Source organism: Pelophylax lessonae (assembly GCF_965119305.1).
Source record: "Pelophylax lessonae genome assembly, chromosome: 4".
Classification (NCBI taxonomy): Eukaryota; Metazoa; Chordata; class Amphibia; order Anura; family Ranidae; genus Pelophylax; species Pelophylax lessonae.
The window spans coordinates 248756055-248781000 of NC_138771.1; the positions used below are offsets into that span (position 1 = coordinate 248756055).

A 24946-nucleotide genomic window follows, 5' to 3' on the forward strand; every position below is an offset into this window, starting at 1 on the left:
CATTTATTTAATCACATGTGCTATTTGTAAAATGCAATATGTAGGCAGGACCACGAGACGGCTCAGGGACCGGTTCCAGCAACACATTTATAGCATAGAGAAAAATTTGTCCACCAATGTGGCCAGACATTTTAATGGGTGCCACAATGGGGATAAAACAGCCATGCGGGTTCAAGTCATTGAAAAGGTCAGGACACCTAAGCGAGGGGGCGATGCCTTTCGATCCCTTTGCCGTAAGGAAGTATTTTGGATTTTCCATTTGCAGAGTCGCATCCCGCTCGGACTCAACTTTGAGTGGGATGTTAGCCATTTTTATGAGTAAATTTAGTGGTTGCCTTTCCCCCACCATTCTGCGATCCAGGTACCTTTTTTAGATCTGATAACATATCCAGTCATGTGTTGTGGCAGCTCCCCTCTTTTTCTTCCCCCTCTTTCTCTTCCCCCCCCCTTTCTCACCCTTTCCCCTCCCCCATTCTCCCTTCCCTGTTCCTTTTTTCCTCTTTTTTCACATTGCTCTATGCCATGTATTTTTCAGTATTTTTATAAGATCCATATTTATGATCATGCTAGTGTTCCGTTATCCACATACATTTCTGTATGGGCACATTTCCACAAACTATTTTTTTGGGTATACTTTACATTATGGTTTATTCTCCTTTTAGGTGGATTACATGTGTCCGCATGGTTAATGCGTTGGGGATAGTTTCCTTGTAATGTATACATGGATGCACGATGTTCAGGCATCCTTCTGTGGTGATAGTACACCATATGGAAGACACAATGATTTTATGTACCTATTTTTGTATTTTTGTATATTCATGTAGGAAGTGTATTCAGGTTTGTGTGGGTGTATACCGACATACAGGTACATACACATACTATACAAAGGTTCTTACATTTGTTATAGTCATTATTTTTCTCTGTTTGTTACGTTGTATGTATTTACATTTTTTCCAATGATTTTCATTGGTACTTTTTACACGTTTTTTTAAACGTTTTTCTATGTGATTGTCGGTCCAGGTCTTTGTGTGTATGGGTGAGTTCACGGTACACACGATGGGCTGAAACTTCAGCTTGATTTTTATATTTAAATCACCACTGAGACTGTATGTGTGAAACGCGTCTACGAGACTTTATGCTGGTGTCTTTGGTGTCATCACTTGCAACTTTTTGGAAATAAAGGTATTTGAAACCTATTGGAATCCCTGGATGTGCGGCTAATTCTTTTCCTCCAGTTCCAGCACATCCTTCCTGAGGACCGGTGCCCAGAACTGGACAGCATACTCCAGATGTGGCCGGACCAGAGTCTTTTAGAGTGGAAGAATAATCTCTTTATTTCTGGAGTGAATCCCCTTTTTTATACATCCCAGTATTCTGTTGGCTTTGCTTTCAGCGGCTTGGCATTGCATGCCCCTGCCAAGCCTGTTGTCTACCAGTACCCCCAGGTCCTTTTCCATCCTAGACTCACCCAGAGGTTTCCCGCCCAGTGAGTAGCTTGCTTTCGTGTTTCTGACACCCAAGTGCATTACTTTACATTTTTCAACATTAAACCTCATCTGCCATGTAGTTGCCCACCCCATTATTATGTTCAGATCCGCTTGTAAGGTTTCCACATCCTGCATAGAAGATATTGGCATGCTTAGTTTAGCATCATCAGCAAATACTGAGATTGTACTCGATATCCCCTCCTCTAGATCATTTATGAATAAATTAAACAGGATTGGCCCCAGGACAGAACCTTGGGGGACCCCACTTTCCACACCCACCCAATCTGAGTATTCCCCATTAATCACGACCCTCTGGACTCTCCCCTGGAGCCAGTTCTCTATCCAGGTACTCATCCTATGGTCCATACCTACCTTCCTTAGTTTGTACAGTAAGCGTTTGTGGGGAACGGCGTCAAAGGCCTTTGCAAAGTCCAGATACACCACATCCTCACGTGCTTTCCTTTATCTAGGTGGCGGTCGGTTCGCGGCAAATTTTGCTTGTTCGCTACCCACCAAATTTGCGAACACATGGCGTTGTTCGCGGCGGCCATATTAGTTTACATTGTGGAGAACTTTGACCCATGACACAGCTGTCAGGTGGAACGGGACAGCCAATTAAAACATTTCAGCACATGGACATGCCCCCTACCCGATAAATAGACCTGAGCTGTCGGCCATTTCACATTCTGCTATTTGCCAGCATAGGGAGAGGTCTGCTGTATGCATCAGGGAGAGATTGCCAGACACAAATAGCTCTGTTAAGATCCACAAAGGTCCTTTTCAGGGCTGGTATTTCGGTATAGGTCTACTAGTATCTTTTCAGGTTAGGGGCAGGTATCCAGTCGGTGCTTTAGGGGCAGTTAGAGATCGTCAGCAGTCACACAAATCGCTCTGTTAATGTCCACAAAAGTCCTTTTCAGGGCTGGTATTTCGGTATAGGTCCAGTCTCTTTTCAGGTTAGGGACAGGTATCCAGTCTGTGCTTTAGGGGCAGTTAGAGAGATTGGCTGCAGTCACACAAATCGCTCTTTTAATGTCCACAAAAGTCATTTAAAGGGCTGCAATTTTTGGTATAGGTCCAGTCTCTTTTCAGGTTAGGGGCAGGTATCCAGTCTGTGCTTTAGGGGCAGTTAGAGATCGGCAGCAGTCACACAAATCACTCTGATAATGTCCACAAAAGTCATTTAAAGGGCTGCAAATTTTTTTGGTATTGCTGTGCAGTGCACTATATGGGGGGGGGGGTAATTCACAGTATAATATACTTTGTAGAAAGCATATTATAGTGGATTAGTAGTATTATTGCGCGCTGTGCAGCATTGTGACAGGTGTGGTGACTGAGTGTTGCTGCAGCAATACTACAAACAGTGCCAAACTCCCTGGCCAATTTTTTGAACAACTGGTGTGATAGACCAGTGGCCCCCCAATACCACATATTGAAGTGGGGTGTAATCTGAGTATACTTTTACAAGTGTATTTGTGTCCTGCAACAATATTGCCTCTTTTTCTGGGTTAAGTCTGATACACACAGTGCCAAACTCCCTGGCCAATTTTTTGAACAACTGGTGTGATAAACCAGTGGCCCCCCAATACCACATATTGAAGTGGGTGTTATCTGAGTATACTTTTACAAGTGTATTTGTGTCCTGCAACAATATTGCCTCTTTTGCTGAGCTAAGTCTGGTACACACAGTGTCAAACTCACTCGCCAATTTTTTGAACAACTGGTGTGATAGACGAGTGGCTCCCCAATACCACATATTGAAGTGGGGTGTTATTTAACAGTATACTTTTCTAAGAGCGTATTTTAGTTCTGCAAAAAATTGGCCTCTCTTGCTGTGTTGACTGTGCTACACACAGTGACAACAGTTACTGGCCAATTATTTGTAGAACTGTTGTAATAAACAGTTGTATACTTTTCTAAGAGTGTATTTTAGGACTTCCGGTTCCGGCGCCCATGTAAGAGGCTGTGAGGGACATCGGCTCCGGTAACTATCCGCTATATTAGCCCTTTCACCCGGTCTGGGAGACTCATCCGACTGCACAACCCGATCCCCTACCTCTGGAGACACTGCGGGATGGATCGGTTCCTCCGCCCGAACGGCTCCGCCGCACCGCCACTAATTGAGCCCGCGGCTCCAACTCCGGCCTACAACGAGGCCGTAATAGCGGACGCCGCGCCTTTACCATCCGCGGCCCGGCAAGGCCAGCCTCCATCACCCTTCCCTGACACCCAGATCGCCTCCCTGGCCCAAGCAGTGGCAACATTGCTGTCACCAACGATCACTGAGGCTGTGGACAAGGCAATAGCCTCAGGGATGGCGCAGCTCCACAAGGAACTGGGGGATCACTCCCACAGGCTGCAGGAACTGGAGCACAGGCTGTCTGATGTTGAGGATGAGCTGCAGGGCTCATTCTCTATGGACCAGCAAGCCAGATAGACCCAGAGATATCTGCTGGACAAACTGGACGACTTGGAGAATCGATCTCGGAGGAACAACCTCCGGTTCATAGGCCTCCCTGAAACCTATGGAGCTGACACTCTTATGGACATAGTCACTACCCGCCTTCCTTTGGCCTTGGGGATACACACCACGTGCACGGCCGAGAGGGCCCACCGTCTAGGGGCTCCTTCCAATGACAGGAAGACACCTCGACCGGTTATAGTAAGATATCTGAACTATATGGACCGGCAAAACATCCTCAAGTCATTCTGAAATGCCAAATCGTTCCAAGTTGATGGCCACAAGTTGTTGGTCTTTGCAGACTACTCGCAGGAGGTAACACGGCGTAGAAAAGCCTTTCATCCGATTTGCCAAGCACTGTACCGAAAATCCATCAAATTCACCTTGGCATACCCTGCTACTTTACGTTTATCGGACTTATTAAGGGAACAAAAGTCGTTCTCACATCCTGAGGAAGCCATGCATTTTCTCGAACGCCATTTCAATATCCAGGTGGACATGCCTGCAACGCCTTCTCCCCAACGCCCGCAGGGGGCGAGAGAACAACGCAGCCCGAGAAAAGACCCAGCGAAGAAACGACGCACCAACGGATCCGCGTCCCGCCATAGACAACGCTGAGCTTATCGACCCTCTTATGATGTGATGGAAATCCTTTCATCTCCATGATGTCTACCTTTCCTGCCCTCCAGTGCCGTTATTCGAGGAGTCATTAGACTCTGCACTGGCAACGGTTTGTTTTTTTCCTGACTACCGTGTCTGTCGCTACATCTTATGGTCTACAGTACTGCATTGCTTTCCTGTAAGTTGTCAGCACTACTTCTCCCTGTGCTCCACACTACACAGAACTGTGCGACTACGGCCACCCTGGCAGATCTACGAGAGGTCGTATGTTTTTATGTTGCTTTCATTGTTTTATTACATTTAACTACGGTGATATGTTTTGTTATCTGCTATGATGCTATTTGCTCCTTTCATGCTATGGCAATACACACCCTTACTGTTATCCGGGCCTTGGCCTTGCCTTTGGCGTCTATGATCAACGCTCCCACCCGCACTATGCGGTCGACCTAAACCATGCGCTTCATATTTAAACCGGACGCAGATCATAGAGATTCCGGTAACGCTGTCCATAAGCATGTCTCCCTACATGAGGAAAAAAGTGAAGTCCACATGCTTCTGGTTTTACTTCCTTTGCCTCCTTCCTCTGGCCCCAGTTGGGTCTTGTTATCCCCTCCCTGCACCCACCTTTATGCTAGGTCTAGCTACATCATTCTCAAGGTGTACAGGCTTCTTGTTTACTTTTGTGTACTACACGTGGCACCGTCTCACTCCCCTTGTTGCTTTGTACTACTTCACGGCTCAATCCTACCCATATGATCCCCCATGACCATAATCTCATGGAACGTTAAGGGTCTCAGGTTGCCTCATAAGCGGATGGCCGTCCTTAGACACTTGAAGCGTCTACGGGCGGATATAGCCATATTGCAGGAATCCCATTTGGAGGAAAGGGACTTCCATAGAATGAAAAAACTCTGGGTAGGGCAGGTGTATGGTTCTCCGGCAGTTAAAGGCAAATCCGGGGTATTGATCCTAGTTCATAAGAATTATCCCGCCACTATCAAATTCACCCATTTTGACAAGGAAGGGCGAATAGCTCTTCTGCACCTCACCGACTCCCACCTAGAATGGGTAGTGGCTGGGGTGTACGCCCCCACCACATCCTCTGCGACTTTTTTCCAGACTCTGTCCCATGACCTGGCCCCCTTTCTACACTTGCCATTACTGGTAGCAGGTGACTTCAACCAGCTCATGTCTCCATCTGAAAACAGGTCTCAAGCGATAGGCTCTTCACCCGCCTCACGCCACTATCACTCCCCCCTGTTGCTACACATGACGGAAAGCCTACACTTGACAGACGCCTGGCGTCTGTCGAACCCCACAGGCAGAGAATTCACTTTTTTCTCCCATCCACACCATACACTTTCGCGGATTGATTATACACTAACAAATGACAGATTACTCCCGTACACTAGCTCACCTAAAATACACGACATAGCAATCTCGGACCACGCCCCCATCTCTATAGACATTTCCATATTTGCCCAGACACCTTCCTTTACACACTGGCGATTCCCCTCATACCTAGCCAGGGACCCGGGGGTGGCTACACTAATTCGCGACGCATGGACAGAATTTGTTGACACCAATGCCTCCTCCTCTGTATCCCCTACCATGTTATGGGAAACGGGTAAAGCAGTCCTCCGGGGCCGCATCATCTCATACGCGTCGGCCTACAAGAAACGCATTGCGGAAGCCTACATGAAACCCAGCACCTCTTTGAGGGAAGCTCAAGCGACCCTGTATCGCACCAATTCCCCTACTCATAGGGAAGCATGGTGGCAAGCAAAGGAGGCTTTTGACACATGGACCGACACCAGGGAATGCCTCTATAAATCCCAGCAGGAGTGGAAATACCATTCCTTTGGGAACAAACCTGGAAAGCTGCTAGCTTCCCTATGCCAGGGCCCCTTCACGCCCACACACGTCACTTCTCTTAGAGACTCGGAAGGCAAACTGGTAGACTCCCCTTCAGACATCAATAGGGTATTTGCAGACAGACGCAGTGGGCGTCTTCCTCTACACTTCGCATCAACACTAGCCACATCACATATTTGGGAATAAAAATAGGGCCCTTCCCCTCCTCCTTGTACAGGCTCAATTTCACTCCTGTTATAGACAAGATGATAGCCGAGTTGAAGAACTGGGCTGATCTCCCCCTCTCATTCAGGGGCAGGTGCCACCTGTACAAAATGGCCACCTTCCCCAAATTGCTCTACCCCCTCCAAACTATACCACTTCTACTAAAACACACTGACATCAAACAGCTACACAGAGCAGTCTCTCTCTTCTTATGGAAGGGGAAACGGGCTAGGATCTCAATGTCTAAGCTACACTTATCTACCCGAGAGGGGGGCGTGGATCTTCCGAACACCCGCGTATACAATGTCCTCTGTTTGCTACGGACATGTATGGATTGGTTGAGCCGCGAATCGAGATACACCAACTTCTCCCTGGAATCGCAGTTGGCTGCTCCTTATGATCTAACAGCACTGCTGCACTGTGGGATCGCGGACTTACCTGTGTCTCTGAGGCACAATCTTCTACTCAGAGACACTGTAATGGCATGGAGAGAACTGAGAAAATGCTTCAAATTGTCCCAGCGACTCTCCAGCTATCTGCCTATCCGTAATCACCCCATGTTCCCACAGGCCCAGCAGTGCTCGGCTTATGAGGAATGGTCAAAGCAAGGGGTCACAAAATTTGTACAGTTGTATGATATGCAGACTGGTAAACCTCTTCCCTTTGCAACATTTATGGAAAAATTCAACCTCCCGTCTGACCATTTCTTATACTATCATCAATGTGTAAGCTTTGTGGATTCTCTCTGCTATATGCCTATAAACCGCTTCCGAACCTCTGTCTTGGACACTTGGATACAACAGGATAAGCACAAAATATCACATATATACAAACCGTTGCACTCGGAACTCTACCAGGGGACCTCTACTCAAATTGCTAAGGCATGGAATGACCAATTCAAATCTGTCGATGCTCATCTCCGTATCCTATCAGGATACCTACTTACCCGTCGCTTCATCACCAACGAGTTCTGGAGGGAGCAACAATTCAAAATCATGCACCGGGCATACCTTCCCCATATCAGATGGTCCTCAGACATCTCCCATCACTTCTGCACGCTGTGCAAGTCAAGGTTCCCCTCCCTGCTTCACAAATTTTGGCAATGCCCTCCTATATCCTTCCTATGGGACAAAACACTGAGATACATAGCCAGATATACAGGGATTTCCCTACCGAAGGATATATACCTCCTATTGTTCTGTGACCTCTCCCTACAAACACTACCGCTACCCAAACACTCAAGGAAACCTCTACTGGACTACAAACATTGGATAATAACCTGCCTCATGGTGACCCGCAGACTAATACTAAAGCATTGGATGGACTCCAAACCTCCCACCATCCATTAACTGCATAATGACTTATCTCTCCTCAGGGATAGAGAACTGGTGGGCATGCCATATCCCTCCTCCAATGGTCATACCCGCTTACTTAGAAAATGGTCTGCCTTCCCCCCTCCTGGGGGTAGGCACCCCCCTTCCATGAACTGACCTGGCCCAGAATAACATGACACTGAACATTTGATGGTTCACCTATTATATCTAGGCTGATAGCGCTCCTCTCTCACACACACATTTACCTACCTGAGAGCCGAGCGTCATCACCCTTTACCAACATGAACGGCAGGTGATCCTTGGTATTATTGTCAAAAGGGGCAGATGAGACGGTGGCCTGCATAGTTACTTATTTTATATATCTAGTTGTATGTTTCTCACGGTGGGCATTGATTCCACCAATACCTCTTTTACTGGAGTTAATCAATGTTGTGCCTAGCCCCCACCCCCATTCCCCCTCCTCCCTGCTCACACCCCCCCCTCCCCATTCCTCCCTCTCTCCACACCTCTCCCCCCTCCCCCTTCTTATCACCTCCCCCCCCCTTCTTCTCCCCAATTTAAAAACTCGTACCAAACTCTATCCATACCTTCCTTCCTACCCTGTTTTATGTGGAGTTCCTCGAGAATTCTCTCAGGTTTATTGTTGTGACTGTTATGTAGTATGAAATAACATGTTGTACGCATATTACCTCATGTAATTTTCACATGTGGTCGGACTGTTTATTCTTGCTGTAAAGAGTTGAACTTCAATAAAATGTTTTTTAAAAAAAAAAAAAGAGTGTATTTTAGTACTGCTAAAATTTGGCCTCTCTTGCTGTGTTGACTGTGCTACACACAGTGACAACAGTTACTGGCCAATTATTTGTAGAACTGGTGTGATAAAACTGTGGCCCCCCAATACCACAGATTAAAGTGAGGTGTTATATACCTTTTTCCAGATATACTGCGATTCTCTAGAGACTTTTGTCACAGGGTAATTAAAAAACATGACAGGCAGAGGAAGAGGCAGACACTTACGCAGGGGTGGTAGGGGTAAGGAAGGAGCAGTAGGCCGGAGCCAAAGTGTGAAGTTTCAGAAGGCGCATTCAATTACTTCAAAGGACGCACCAAACTTGGTTGAGTGGCTCACTCTGCCTTCCTCTTCTGCACCCTCCTCATCCTCTCTATCTGCACCCTCTTCACTCTCTGCTGTGTGCACCCCCAAAGACACCACCACAAACCACACCACATACCCTCCGCTTGAGTCTCTAGAAATAATTTTCCAATCCATCACAAGACATTTGCAATGCGCAGCCATTGTTGGCATCAGATCAGGAAGAGAAGGTAGCAACAGCCGCCACTCTGCAGTCTGACGACAGTACCCAGATCAGCCCAAGGAGGTTGGTCCCCGCTGTATCTGCCTACTCCGAAATCTCAATTGTTAGTGATGGGGAAGGTGACGTGGATGATGATGACGTGTCTATGGATGTCACGTGGGTGCCCACAAGAGAGGAAGAGGAGGGGAGTTCAGAGGGAGAGACGGACCGGCAGATAGGGAGGAGAGGCAGAAAGAACTTACATTGCAACAAGAGGTACAAAACTGACTGCAAATGTATCAGGAGTGAGCCATCAACCATGTACAGTCACATCTGGCGCTCCCAGGACGCCGACACATGGCTCCGCAGTGTGGGCTTTTTTTAATGTGTCCGTTGCTGACAACAGTGTTGCCATCTGCAGCCTTTGCAGTCAATGCATAAGTCGCGGTAAGCCCAACACTCACCTAGGGATGACCGCCTTAAGAAGGCACCTGAACTCCCATCACCGAGCCCAGTGGAAGCAACACCGTCAGAACCCACAAAGCCACACTCCAGGCTCTCAACGTCCAGCCTCTTCTCCTTCTCGTCTCTCCTCACATTTGTCCTCCACTCCACCTTCCATGATGCCGTCGTCATATTGTTCTGGAAAAAGGCAGGCTTCTGTGGCCCAAATGTTGGAGTGTAAAAAAATGATGACGCCGGATAACCCTCTTGCCCAAAGTTTGACTGCTGGCTTGTCGGAACTTATAGCCCGCCAACTACTGCCATATCAACTAGTGGACTCGGAGGCCTTTCCAAAATTTGTGGCCAGTGGAACACCACAATGGAAGGTCCCAGGCAGGAAATATTTCTCGCAGAAGGGCATTCCAGAGCTGTATGGCCATGTTCAGCGGCAAGTGAATATATCTCTGGCACACAGTGTTGGTGCCAAGATACATCTGACCACAGACACATGGTCTAGCAAACGCGGGCAGGGAAGGTATATCACTTTTACTGCCCACTGGGTGAACCTTCTGACGGCCGTCAAGCATGTAACCCGTGGCACCCGTGTAGATTTGGTTGTACTGCCACGGATGCAGGCCTGCCTCTTCTTCTCCTCCTCCTCCTCCTCCTCCTCCTCCTCCATCCTCCCTATCCTCCTCTGCTGACTCCTCCTTTTCTGCTGCTACCGTCTCTTCCGCTGCACCACCCAAGATCCCCAGAACCTATTCCACATGCCAGGTGAGACGTTGCCATGCTGTGCTGTGTCTGTTGTGCCTGGAAGCCAAGAGCCACACTGGTCCTGCACTCCTTTCAGCTTTGCGTTCACAGGCAGATCAGTGGCTGACACCGCTGAATTTGACAGTTGGTAAAGTGGTGTGCGACAACGGTTCCAATCTGCTAAGCGTGCTGAAACAGGGCATAATAACACATGTGCCATGCATGGCACACGTCCTGAACTTGGTGGTGCAAAGATTTGTTGCCAAATACCCTGGGGTTCAGGACATCTTGCGGCAGGCCAGGAAAATCTCGGGCCATTTCAGAAGATCTTACACAGCCAAGGCTCGCCTTGCTGACACAACCTGCCCGTCGGGCATCTTATTTGAGATCTGCCCGACGCGATGGAACTCAACGTTGCATATGCTTGATAGGCTGCTCCAGCAGAAATGCGCAGTTAACGACTACCCGTACGAACTCTGCGGCAGGAAATGTTCTGGAGAGCTTGGGTTTTTTTCACCTCGCCAATGGCTGCTTATGCGGGACGCATGCAGACTTCTGCAGCCATTTGATGAGATCACTAAACTGGTCAGTCATGGCCAGGGCGCCATAAGTAACATCATACCTTACACCTTCTTTCTGGAGCGTGCATTGTGTCGTGTCATTGATCAAGCCATCGAGGAGCAGGAAGATGAGGTCGCAATGTTGGATGAATTCCCAGTGGGTGCTACTCCATCTGAGACAAATCAACAGCAGGAGTCTGAAGAGGAGTCAGAGGAGGATGGTGCTGGGGGGGATGAGGAGGAGCAAGAAGAGCATGCTTTAAACCTTTCTGGGATCCCTGGTGTTATCAGTGGATAGGGGAAGGAGAACGGAGACGACATTATCCTGGATGATGTGCTGGAAGCAGACCACTACACCACTTCCAGTTTAGTGCGAATGGGGGCCTTCATGCTCCAGTGTTTTAAGGGGGACCCCCGTATAAAATGCATAAAGGCCAAGGACCAGTACTGGGTGGCAACGTACTTAGACCCCCGGTACAAACATAAAATGGTGGAAATGTTACCACAATCACAGAGGGCGGTCCGAATGCAGCGCTTCCAGGCCTTGCTGCGGGAAATGCTGCATTCTGCTTTTCCGTGCGCTGGCAGAGGAATTTCCACAGAGAGACAGTTGTGGGTAGCAATCCAACAACGCCTGCAAGAAGAGGGCAGTTTGAAGATGTCTTGGTCACTTCAGATATGAGATCCTTCTTTCAGCCAAACCATCGATAGCTGTACTCCGGATCCCGCAACAAGGAATGCCTAGACCGACAGGTGTCCGACTACATCGGGTTAACGGCCGATGTGGACGCTCTGAGGAGTGATGAACCCCTGGACTACTGGGTGGGCAGGCTTGACCTCTGGCCAGAGCTTGCACAATTTGCAATGGAAATGTTGGCTTGCCCCCTGTCCAGTGTCCTGTCCGAAAGGACGTTCAGCGCAGCAGGGGGGATCGTGACCGATAAGCACACTCGCCTAGCTCATGACAGTGTAGACTACCTCACATTTATAAAATAAATGAGGCATGGATCTCTGAGGAATTCAACACATGTGACTAGTAGACCATGTTTCATTGAAATTCCTCATGCCAGGCCACAAATATCCGCCAGACCGCCATCCACCCACAGCAATTCCTGGTCCTTGGCTTTGCTACATACAGCGGCATGAAAGGCATTTCATGTCCATTGAATGGCAAATTTTTGGGGCCTTTCAGGGCCGACAATAATTTTTTCTGTGAATGCCTAATATACCTCCAGCCACCAAATACTACGTTCTTTGCTGTCAGTTCAACCCATGTGAGCTAATTTTTGGAGCCTATACAGGCCGACACTTACTTCTGTATACTGTGAATGCCTATTGTACCTCCAGCCATTAAATACACTACATTCTTTGCTGTCAGTTAAACCCATGTGGGCTAATTTTTGGGGCCAATACAGGCCGACAGTTACTTCCGTATCCTGTGAACGCCTAATGTACCTCTAGCTATCAAATACTACGTTCTTTGCTGTTAGTTCAACCCATGTGAGCTAATTTTTGGAGCCTATACAGGCCGACACTTACTTCTGTATACTGTGAATGTCTACTGTACCTCCAGCCATCAAATACACTACGTTCTTTGCTGTCAGTTAAACCCATGTGGGCTAATTTTTGGGGCCTATACAGGCCGACACTTACTTCTGTATCCTGTAAACACCTAATGTACCTATAGCCATCAAATACTACGTTCTTTGCTGTCAGTTCAACCCATGTGAGCTAATTTTTGGAGCCTATACAGGCCGACACTTACTTCGGTATTCTGTGAATGCCTACTGTACCTACATCCATCAAATAAACTACGTTCTTTCCTGTCAGTTAAACCCATGTGGGCTCATTTTTGGGGCCTATACAGGCTGACACTTACTTCTGTATCCTGTGAATGCCTAATGTACCTCTAGCCATCGAATACTATGTTCTTTGCTGTCAGTTCAACCCATGTGAGCTAATTTTTGGAGCCTATACAGGCCGACACTTACTTCTGTATCCTGTGAACCCCTAATGTACCTATAGCCATCGAATACTACGTTCTTTGCTGTCAGTTCAACCCATGTGAGCTAATTTTTGGAGCCTATACAGGCCGACACTTACTTCGGTATTCTGTGAATGCCTACTGTACCTCCATCCATCAAATAAACTACGTTCTTTGCTGTCAGTTAAACCCATGTGGGCTCATTTTTGGGGCCTATACAGGCTGACACTTACTTCTGTATCCTATGAATGCCTAATGTACCTCTAGCCATCGAATACTATGTTCTTTGCTGTCAGTTCAACCCATGTGAGCTAATTTTTGGAGCCTATACAGGCCGACACTTACTTCTGTATACTGTGAATGCCTACTGTACCTCTAGCCATCAAATACACTACGTTCTTTGCTGTCAGTTAAACCCATGTGGGCTCATTTTTGGAGCCTATACAGGCTGACACTTACTTCTGTATCCTGTGAACGCCTAATGTACCTATAGCCATCGAATACTACGTTCTTTGCTGTCAGTTCAACCCATGTGAACTAATTTTTGGAGCCTATACGGGCCGACACTTACTTCTGTATACTGTGAATGCCCACTGTACCTCCAGCCATCAAATACACTACGTTCTTTGCTGTCAGTTAAACCCATGTGGGCTAATTTTTGGGTCCTATACAGGCCGACACTTACTTCTGTATACTGTGTGAATGCCTAATGTACCTCCAGCCACCAAATACTACGTTCTTTGCTGTCAGTTAAACCCATGTGGGTAATTTTTGGGGCCTTTTATGGCCGACACTTACTTCTGTTACCTGTGATGCCTAATGTACCTTCAGCCACAGAATACTAAGTTCTTAGCTGTCAGGTAAACCCATGTGGGCTCATTTTTGGGGCCAATACTGGCCGACGCTTACTTCTGTATCCTGTGAATGTGCCTAATGTACCTTCAGCCACAGAATACTACGTTCTTAGCTGCCAGGTACATGCATGTGGGCTAATTTTTGGGGCCTTTTATGGCCGACACTTACTTTTTTATCCTGTGAATGCCTAATTTTTCAGACTGGAAATTAAAAACAATGGGTCTGTAAAGGTTCTGCCAAATTGTGGAATGGATACGGACCAATTTTACAGATGTGTGAATGGACCCTATATGTATTAGACATGTATTTACTGGCTGCTGTCAGTTCTGGCTGATTTATGGAAAAAAATATATATATATTTTTTGTTGTAAGAAAAAAAAAAAAATTAGGGCAACTTTTCCAATTGCAATACTTCTGTTATGACATTGTCCATGTGCTGGGACTATTTGTGCACATCTAGTATGTCTTTTGTGGCTGCAAATATTACCTAAAGGTTTTTAAAGTTTGCCTCCTATTAAAGTCAACGGGGCCCGCCGTGAACTTGCAGTTCACTGACTTTTGAGAAAATTTGCGGCTGACGTTCACGAACCGCCCTGGCAGATGTTCGTCCATCACTACTGAGCATAAACGAAGATGTTAAAAGTGTTGCATCCCTGGATGAATGATATCAGGGAGAAAACCAATGAAAGTAAGGAGGAATAAAGCAATAAAAAGGCAATAAACAGGATTCAAAAAAAGATGCAGCGGCAATATTATAATGTCCAAATATAGATTTTGAAATGATAATTAAGACAGAATCTTCTGTCTTAATGTGAGAAGGATTTATGGCCAGAAGGTAAGGTAGACATTTGCAGTTGAGATAGGTTTTTAGGTATTATCCTTTGACCTAGATGGTCTTAATCTTGGAGTGGCAGTGAGGTGACCTTGGCTGGTGTATTTGAGGTATTTACCTCTTTTATGTGACAGACTTGTTGGGGAGGTGTTTGGTGATACTGGTGTGCCATTTGAGTGAAGTGGTAGCTTGAATTCCTGATATCAATCAGGCAAATCGACCTAAGGAAGGCCTAGATTTTCACAAAAATCATGCAGCTCATGTGGCAGCCTCAGAAAGGGTTTGCCATTTGAGGTTACTTGTAGAGCAAAAGGGAATTTCCATCTATAGGATGGGCCATTTTCCAGAGTCTCCAGTAGAGGATGTAGCGCTCTCATGGTATTTAATGTAATGGGGGACAGGTCTTGAAAAAGCTTGATTGGGTCTCCATTGAGAGCAATGAGATTGTTTTGTCTTGCTTTATTTAGGATCTCCTCTTTTAGAGTAAAGCTAGATAAACAACATATGTCTCTGGGAAGTGCATAATTTGGGCCTTTAGGTCTCAGTGCTCTGTGAGCCCTCTCAAAGTCAATTTGAGTGTCAGTATCCCATTCCAGCACCATATTGAAGGTATTTTGTAAAGCAGGTTTTATTTGTTCTTGTGTTATATTCTCAGGTATTCCTCTGACCCGAAGATTATTCCTCCTTTCCATATTATCTAGATCCTTTAGATGTCTGTTCACATTAATGAGATGTTTAGAGTGTGTCTCAGAGATTGATTCTTTTTTTTTTTTTTTATTAAAGATTTTCAACATACAAAAATTATTATTTCAATCCCTCCCTTGGAGGAGGATGACATAACTATGTGCATAAAACAACCTTAATTTTCCTCAGAGATTGATTCTAGCCTGCAGATGGCTTTATCTCTCTTTTTATCAGCTCTATCTTGTGAGGAAAGTTGCTCTGACATGTTTCTGAATTCTGTTTTAAGATCAGTTATGGTTCATGTCACTGACTTTTTTATTATCTGCAGCGATCTCTATCATGTCAGGAAACGTAAGAGGTGCATCTGCATTTATAGGGTCTCTTACCCATTCCTCTGAAGCTGCTATAGAGCCTTCATTGCTGTCCTCCTGGGATGAAGCCATCTTGCTGGCCTGGGAGCTGCTCTGAGCTGATCGTGGTTAAAAAACATCAGGGATGTGACGGCTGAACGCTGCTTTGGTGGGGCTCTTCTGTTTAGAGTGTGGAGTCGCTCTGGTGATTCTTCCCATTTCTGGGTAAAAATTACAGTTTTCTCTGGCTGTGGAGCCTAGGGGAAGCTGGAGCTCTCTCAAAATGTTGCCATGCATTCCGAGCAGCATGCCACACCCCCCCTTACTGATACTGTTCCTGGATGTCAGCCCTTTAGTGGGCCTCTTAAAGCTGGTGTATGGGAAGCTGACAAATGGACAACTGCAATTAAGCCTCTCCAGATCTGCATGTATTGTGCACACCGTAAACTGGGCTGTTGGTGCTCGTGCCTTGGCAGGCAAAACCCTGTATGAATTTCCTGCTTTTTTAGGCATCCAGGGAGGAAGATGACCATGTCCAACAGGTTGCCAGGGGTAGTCAAGACACTATAATTTAGTCTATTACAACTCTTCCTGTGCAGAGTTTCTCTACTCTGAAAATGTCAAAGTGTTTTCCTTGCAGGACCAGTCAATTGACCTATTTAACCTTCTTCAAACAATTCCTAAAAGGAAGATGGGATGAGGATGATCTTTAACCACTTAAGCCCCGGAGGATTTGGCTGCTAAAAGACCAGGGGGTATTTTGCGGTTCGGCACTGCGTGACTTTAACGGACAATTGCGCGGTTGTGCGACGCTGTACCTAAACTAAATTTGACGTCCTTTTTTTCCCACAAACAGAGCTTTCTTTTGGTGGTATTTGATCACTTGTGCGATTTTTTGATAATGCGCTATAAACAAAAAAAGAGCGTCAATTTTGCAAAAATAACAATATTTTTCACATTTTTTTATATGAAATTCCCCAAAAAAAAAAGTAAAAATCTAAATTTTTTAACATTTTCGGCCAATTTGTTTTATGCTACATATGTTTGGTAAAAAAAAATCGCAAAAAGCGTATTTTGATTGGTTTGCGCAAAAGTTATCGCGTTTACTAAAAAAGGTAAAGATTTTTGTCATTTTTGTTGTTTTTTTTTAACGCGTAATGGCGGCGATCTGCGATTTTTTTGCGGTACTGCGACATTGGGGCGGACAGATCGGACCCTTGACTGACATTTTTGACACTTTTGGGGTTACCACTGACATTTCTACAGTAATCAGTGCTATATATATGCACTGTTACTGTAAAATTACACTGGCAGTGAAGGGGTTAACTTTATTTGAGAGGGAGGGGCTGTGTGTGTCCCTAGGGGCGTGATTCTAACTGTGATTGGCTGTGGCTTGAGCTGTAGGAACAATGATCAACGGTCCTACATAGTAGAACCGTATGATTAGTGTTTCTACACAGGGGAGAATGACAGGCAGCTTGTTTACACTAGCCGCCTGCCTTTCTCCCTCTCCCCCCGACGATCGCAGAGTAACCGGTGGACATCGGGTCCTCCGGTCACACGCGCGGGGGGGTCAGTGACCGCGCGGGAGCGGGAGCAAGCCGCTGGCGGCGCATGCTCACTCCCCAGAGCCTCACAGGCTAGTGACATACCGATACGTCACTCTGCCTGTGAGGGGCTGACCGCCGCAGTATATGTACTTGCGGAGGTCGGCAAGCGGTTAAGCAGGTTTTTGTACTCGACGCCCTTCATAGAAGTCTGTTAATGACAAACCGCACTAGGGCATGAGCACACGGTCACCGTGACGACAGGGCGCTGGGTGGCTGGTACAAGTCTTCCTGGGAACTTCTGTTGAGCTGACAAGCGGCAGGGGGTGAGACCCAAACAGCCTATTCAGTGCTTTTTCAGTCACTTTCATGTATGGATTTGGAATACTGTGCACTTTATTGTGAACATTGTGAGTGTAATGGGAGAAGGGAAAAGGGTAATTTTGAGATAAAGAGTATTATCTGGTTTTACAATACTGCCCTATGAGTCCTCCCCTTTTCTTTATCATTTCATTGTTCCATCTTCAACTTTGGTGTATATTACATATCTGAGGAGTACACAGGTAGAGGAGTGAGGGGAGTCGGTATATCCTTTGGAGACTGAAGTGGAGTGGTGTCAGATTATTAATTGAAGGCACAGTGTAAGAATTAAGTCAGTGAGTGAGCACTACCAAGGGAGGGGTGCATAAGGTGTGGTGAAGGTGCATGACCTGACCATTTTACAATGTGGTGAACAGACAATAATCCTTTTGGTGTTATTAAGAGACTGTGAATCCACTTACAGTATATCCCTATTGGGACCATAGAAGACTACATTAAGCGCTGCTTATGTGTTTCCCTTTTCAGGAGGAATAAGATCTCTATTGGAGCAGTTTAATACATCTATATTATTTTGAGGCTTTTGTACTTCCCTTTTGTAAGGCTGTTAGGATGCCTAAAATGGCAGAGGTACCTGCAATGCAAGTATTTTAACACTTACAAAGGAGTGCATTGCCTTTTTTTTCCTATAATGCTTAAACTAGAAGCCCATTCTTGTAGAGGGGTACACATTGAACAGAAGGACAGAACAGTAGCATGTCTTAGTGTTCGGGATCTTGAAGTACGGGGTTGCTTGGTTCAAACCCCAATCAGAGCCCTTCTATCTGCACTGCGGGATAGCAGATTAGGCACTCATGAAAAACAGGTTTTCTAGCATATGTCCCCTATCTGGTTGACATGGCCTTCATGAGCTTAGCCCTATACATGGAGTGGTCATTGGAGGATGCTGTGTCCTTCAGGGGTATACTCAATCAAAATGATTGGGTGTGTCCTTGGGAGGTGCAGCATCTTATGTTGGTAACTTTATGTGTTGGACTTATCCTGAAGAATAATTCTGACAAGTGGGACAATCTGGTCTGCATTGCAAGAGTTTAAACTGTCCCCTTCAAGGGCTAGCTTCATTTGATAGCAAAGATCTGGGAATATTTATAAAAGTGGGACAATCTTATCTGCATTGCAAGAGTTTAAACAGTCCCTTTTAAGGGCTGGCTTCAATTGATAGCTAAGAGCTGCATTTAGTCTGGCCTCCTGCCTCAGAGTAAATGTCTGCTGAATGAAAGAAGACAGCAGTTCAAGAGTCGCTGTCTAACTCCAAAGAGACTGGTTTGTTCCTGCAGTTTCGGTTTGGAGTCCAGAAAGAATTAAGAAGAAAGAGAGTGTACTCAACCAAATAGTCGGCAAAGAGCTCTACTTCTGGGGGAGAGGTTGCTTACTGGTCTTTTTCAGGTCTGGCCACACATACATATCTTATGGATACCTAGATGCTCCAATTCTGAATAGAAGATACAGCTTTGAGCTCAGACAATTGGACACTCAGGACAAGCACTTCAGGCCATGTTGGACAATCAGTCACCTTCAAGCCTCTGACTGTACCTGGAGGAATCCCTTGCTCCAGCAACAATTGAGACAAGTTCTGCTAGCCAACGTTGATCTTACTGTCTCTAGGAAAGGCAATGTCCAGCAGTTGTGATTTTAAGAGGAGTACTATTGTTGCTCAGAGGGATGCCTATTTGCAACTCCTAGAGCTGTCTTCTCTGACATACCTCTGTTCCTACATGTGCCATGTGCCTAAAGGTGCCAGACCCCGGTGATCTCTGATCTCTTCCATGTTGTTCAGATAGATTTCCACCTCTCAACATTTGCCTATTCCTGTTGTGGATTAACCATCAATGTGTGCTTCAGGAATCAGATCTTGCAGATGCTAACAACAATTAGTAGTAACATGATAAAAATTCTGCAGCATATCAACCTAACGGTAATACAGTATACTTGTGAGAAACAATATACTACAGAGATTTCTATGGCAAGATGATATGAAGAGGAAAATTCCACTGCTTTCGTAACCCACCTTTAAAAATATTTCCCTGTTTATCCAGGCTGCGATTATAGCAAACCTATGATGATTACATCTTTTAAAACTCCTACATATCAGAGTAAAAGGTGGACATGCATCTCTGTACTATAAAAGGTGTCTTGTATATGTACTTTTGCAATTACTCCTTTAGCAGCATGTATGTATTTTTTTTTTTCATAAGATGCAAAGCTGTTCACTAACAGCATTAATAAAATATTTGAAACATTTAGAGTGTCATACTTGTCAGGTTTTGTATAATTTCATTGTATTCTGTTCTCACTTTATTTACCTGTGAAGAGAACCATTTGTCAATGTCTACTGTGCAAAATGTTACTAACATGCTGGCAGAAATGTATCCAGAGTGTATATATAATTTTGAAACATGTAAGGTAAATTCTTCCTGATCTTATCAGCCATAACTCACATAATTCCTCCTAAATCTCTTTCTTTATAGGACATAGATTTGTTTAGATGGCAAGAAGATCAAGCATATAACATAATACATTTTAACCAATTACCAATTTAACATAACAAGAAAAATCATCCCACCTATCTATGTTCAAATTAGCTGGATCTAAATCCATGTTATACACTTGATAAATACTAATATATATTTATTGGAACTTGCTTACCATATCGTAGTCCTTTAAAAGAAACCCATCACGGCAGAAATAAGAAACCCATCATGACAGAAATATGGTGCTGCAACTGTTGGTATTTCACTTGGAAATTCTTGGTTCCTTAGCTGGCATGTTGATGTATTGGTTTCATATTCCTAAATCATTTGAGTTGATTTAATAAAAGCAAGCAGGCTGCTCCTTTGCATTTTTCTTGCACATAATTGGATAATAGAGATTCACCTCATTCATTAAAGAATATGTAAACTCAACATTTTATAGTCCTCATATGTGCCTGTTGTACCATGTACTTGTATGAAAAAGTATCCTGTTTCCTTTCTATTGCTTTCTTTGTGTGAAATCCCTGGTGTTCCTGTCGGTTCCTCTGCTTTCCTGTTAAAAACTGACCACACTAAGCAGGAGAACACACCAGTGGTCACTTCTCTAGCTGTGCAGGGAACTCAGTGTGCTCTCCTCCAATGACCAGGCTTGTCCTGACATGCCCTCCCTGCACAGCCTTTCACTAGGAAGCTCAGTGTAATGCTGTTTCCCCTCCCCTAGCTTCTGTGCAACTGAGAACAGATGGAATGTGATCACTTATAAAGAAGGGAGGAAAAGTGGTTTATTTTTTTGTATCTATACACAATTGTTTTGCCTTTCATTCCTTTTTAAAACGAAATGGGTTGTTTTACAAGGGAAAGTTTTACAGTCACTTTAAGCTCTGTGGTACATTCCCTTGCAAAGTTCACTTTCCCTTGCAAAGCAAACAGTCAATTTGCTTTCAGTAAATTAACCCAGTAAATTAAAGAATTTTCTTTTTTATTTATGTTGCATTCTTCTGGCACTATTCTGGCTCTGGCTTTGTCCTGGGTGTTAAGCACTGGCCACACCCTTTCCCCACCTGGGACATTATTTAAGTCTTCCCTCGGATGAGCATTGTGGTGTGTGTTAAAAGAGACTACATGCAAGCTGTGCTGGCCTACCATTTCAAGCAGGCCCTAATTGACTTACAACTTGCCAGGAGGCTGAATATCTTGTTGTGTATTCCACTGTTCTCTGACACAGCCCCCTTCCCTCCCCCTCCGCAATGGAAAATCTTTTGTTTTCTGTTTAATGCAATGCTGATTAATTAAAACATATAAAGTATCTCACAAAAGTGAGTACACCCCTCACATTTTTGTAAATATTTTATGATATATTTTCATGTGACAACACTGAAGAAATTACACTTTACTACAATGTAAAGTAGTCAGTGTACAGCTTGTATAACAGTGTAAATTTGCTGTCCCCTCAAAATAACTTAACACACAGCCATTAATGTCTAAACTGCTGGCAACAAAAGTGAGTACACCCCTAAGAGAAAATGTCCAAATTGGGCCCAAAGTGTCAATATTTTGTGTGGCCACCATTATTTTCCAGCACTGCCTTAACTCTCTTTGGCATGGAGTTCACCAGAGCTTCACAGGTTGCCACTGGAGTCCTCTTCCACCCTTCCATGATCACATCACAGAGCTGGTGGATGGTAGAGACCTTGCGCTCTTCCCCCTACTGTTTGAGGATGCCCCACAGATGCTCAATAGGGTTTTGGTCTGGAGACACGTTTAGCCAGTCCATCACCCTTACCCTCAGCTTCTTTAGCAAGGCAGTGGTCACTTGGAGGTGTGATTTGGAATACTGCCCTGCGGCCCAGTCTCCGAAAGGGAGGGGATCATGTTCTGCTTCAGTATGTCACAGTACATGTTGGAATTCATGGTTCCTTCAATGAACTGTAGCTCCCCAGTGCTGGCAGCACTCATGCAGCCCCAGACCATGACACTCCCACCACCATGCTTGACAGTAGGCAAGACACACTTGTCTTTGTACTCCTCACCTGGTTGCCAGCCCCACGCGCTTGACACTTTCTAAACCAATCAAGTTTATCTTGGTCTCATCACACCACAGGACCTGATTCCAGTAATCAATGCCCTTGCTTGCTTGTCTTCAGCAAACTGTTTGCAGGCTTTCTTGTACATCATCTTTAGAAGAGGCTTCCTTGTGGGATAACAGCCATGCAGACCAATTTGATGCAGTGTGCGGCATATGATCTGAGCAAGGACAGGCTGACTCCCCACCCCTTCAACCTCTGCAGCAATGCTGGCAGCACTCATACGTCTATTTCCCAAAGACAACCTCTGGCTATGACGCTAAGCCCGTGCACTCAACCTCTTTGGTCGACTATAGCGAGGCCTGTTCTGAGTGGAACCTGTCCTGTTAAACCGCTGTATGTTCTTGGCCACCGTGCTGCAGCTCAGTTTCAGGGTCTTGGCAATCTTCTTAAAGCCTAGGCCATCTTTATGTAGAGCAACAATTCTTTTTTTCAGATCCTCAGAGAGTTCTTTGCCATGAGGTGCCATGTTAAACTTTCAGTGACCAGTATGAGAGTGAGAGCGATAACACCAAATTTAACACACCTGCTCCCCATTTACACCTAAGACCTTAAAACGCTAATGAGGCACATGACACCGGGGAGGGAAAATGGCTAATTTGGCCCAATTTGGACATTTTAACTTAGGGCTGTACTCACTTTTGTTGCCAGCGGTTTAGACATTAATGGTTGTGTGTCTAGTTATTTTGAGGGGAAAGCAAATTTACACTGTTATACAAGCTGTACACTCACTACTTTACATTGTAGCAAAGTGTCATTTCTTCAGTGTTGTCACATGAAAAGATGTGATAAAATATTTACAAAAATGTGAGGGGTGTACTCACTTTTGTGAGATATATATATATATATATATATATACACACACTCAAATTTGTGTTCATTTAATTTTAATAGTAATATCGGCGATTAGCGACTTATAGTGGGGCTATTGCAGCGGACAAGCTGACACTAACTGACACTTTTTGGGAACCAGTGACACTAATACAGTGATCAAAGCTAAAACTATGCGCTGTCACTATACTAATGACAATGACTGGGAAGGGGGTTACACATCTAGGGCGACTGTGTGCCTAACCAGTGTTTTGGTGTATTGTGTGTGGTGCTTTTGCTAAGGGAGTTAATGGATTTTATTCACTACTTTGCACAATGTTACACCCTAAATACAGATGTAACATGGTACAAAAGGTGAACTTGGCATTTAAAACAGTAGAGAGTTTACAAGCATGGAAAGCTTTGGGCATAAACAAATTGTAATACAGTCTGCAATCATTCTCTTTCTAAATCTAAGTTCTACTATACCTGGGGGTACAAGAGTCTAATATGAAATCAGATTCAAAGGTTTTAGCATTTCTATGAAGTTATTCTTGATTTATTGATTACATGGAACTATTTGTTTTTGTTACAGGCCCAATAAGCAGTATTCTGGTAAACAGGTATGGGAGTCGTCCAGTCGTAATGGCAGGAGGATTACTATGCTCCTTGGGAATGATTGCTGCTTCATTCTGCAACAGTGTCCTACAGTTATACATTTGCATTGGAGTCATTGGTGGTAAGTGCTAATATACTACTGATAGTCTAATGCTTCTCTTGCAGCTGCTGCTACTACTACTCTTACTGCTGCTACCACCACTAAAGTCCTCCAGCTAACACTACTACTGACAGCATGTTTCGCTTTCTAGTTTCCTAAATGTATTGTTAACATGTAAATGCAACACTATTCAATACACTTTTTATGTTTAGAGAAATTAAATTAAGAAATGACCAAAAATAGCCTGTAATTATTCATGCACAGGTCAATAAGACCAAAATAATTTTCATGATGATACGTTTTAGTGGCTAAACAAAAATATTGAAGTCTTAAAATACTGCAACTAATCTCTAAAATTAGTCAAGACACCATGTCCTATATATAATACTAGTGTCTGTAAACACTGAGAATTTTAGTGTCACAAAATCATAGGTGTTGTAGCCACTGCGTTCCAATTGATATGAATGAGAATGCCTTCATGCGGATGTAGGCAAAACATGGCCCTCACATGGGTTTACACATGGGTTTTATGCTTAAGTAGGAGCGAGGCCTAGCTGTCACTGTAAAAAAGAAAAAAAAAAACACATATATATATATATATATATATATATATATATATATATATATATATATATATATGGAAAATTGTTATCAAATACGTATCATATTTTCCTTTCTTGGCCTATCCTCACATCAGCACACAATGGATTAACGCCTGCTCTGGAGCCCACAGGACCACCTCTTCCAAGGCTAAATAAAAGGCAGTCCCTCCCCCACTGAAGTGTTCGTTAACCTAGCCTGCGACAGGCCACTAGGGAGGGAGTCCTGTGCTGGCATGAGGATAGGCCAGGAAAGGAAAATTTCGATAAGTATTTAATAACGATTTTCCATATTCCTGCCCCACCTCACATCAGCACACAATGGGATATAACTAGCTTAATAAATGGGCTGGAGAGAACACATGAAAAGAAGCACTGACAATCCAAGAAAAGCTGCCAGAGACAAAAATAATTATATGTCTCGTCCCAAACTTTGCAGAACTTGCAGACTGCATGCCTAGCTTGTAAAGTCAAATATAGGGCTAGCCATCTCTCATATATCCTTCTCTGAAATCCTTGCATAACTGCCCCAAAGGCTGCCACCCTTACGGTCAAAGGAGCTTGTCCCTGTTCCTGAGCAGAAAGGCCAATCTAATC

The 24946-nt window shown here is 44.7% G+C and overlaps 1 protein-coding gene across 2 annotated transcripts in view; it reads left to right on the plus strand.

Annotated features, from left to right (window-relative positions):
- LOC309554028 (monocarboxylate transporter 2-like) overlaps nt 1-24946 on the plus strand; it is a 145125-nt gene that overhangs the window by 106868 nt on the left and 13311 nt on the right. For both annotated transcript variants that reach the window (XM_082255548.1, XM_082255549.1), the window contains exon 3: nt 23628-23771. In XM_082255548.1, the coding sequence (XP_082111674.1) occupies nt 23628-23771 (144 nt within the window). The remainder of the gene's footprint in view (nt 1-23627; nt 23772-24946) is intronic.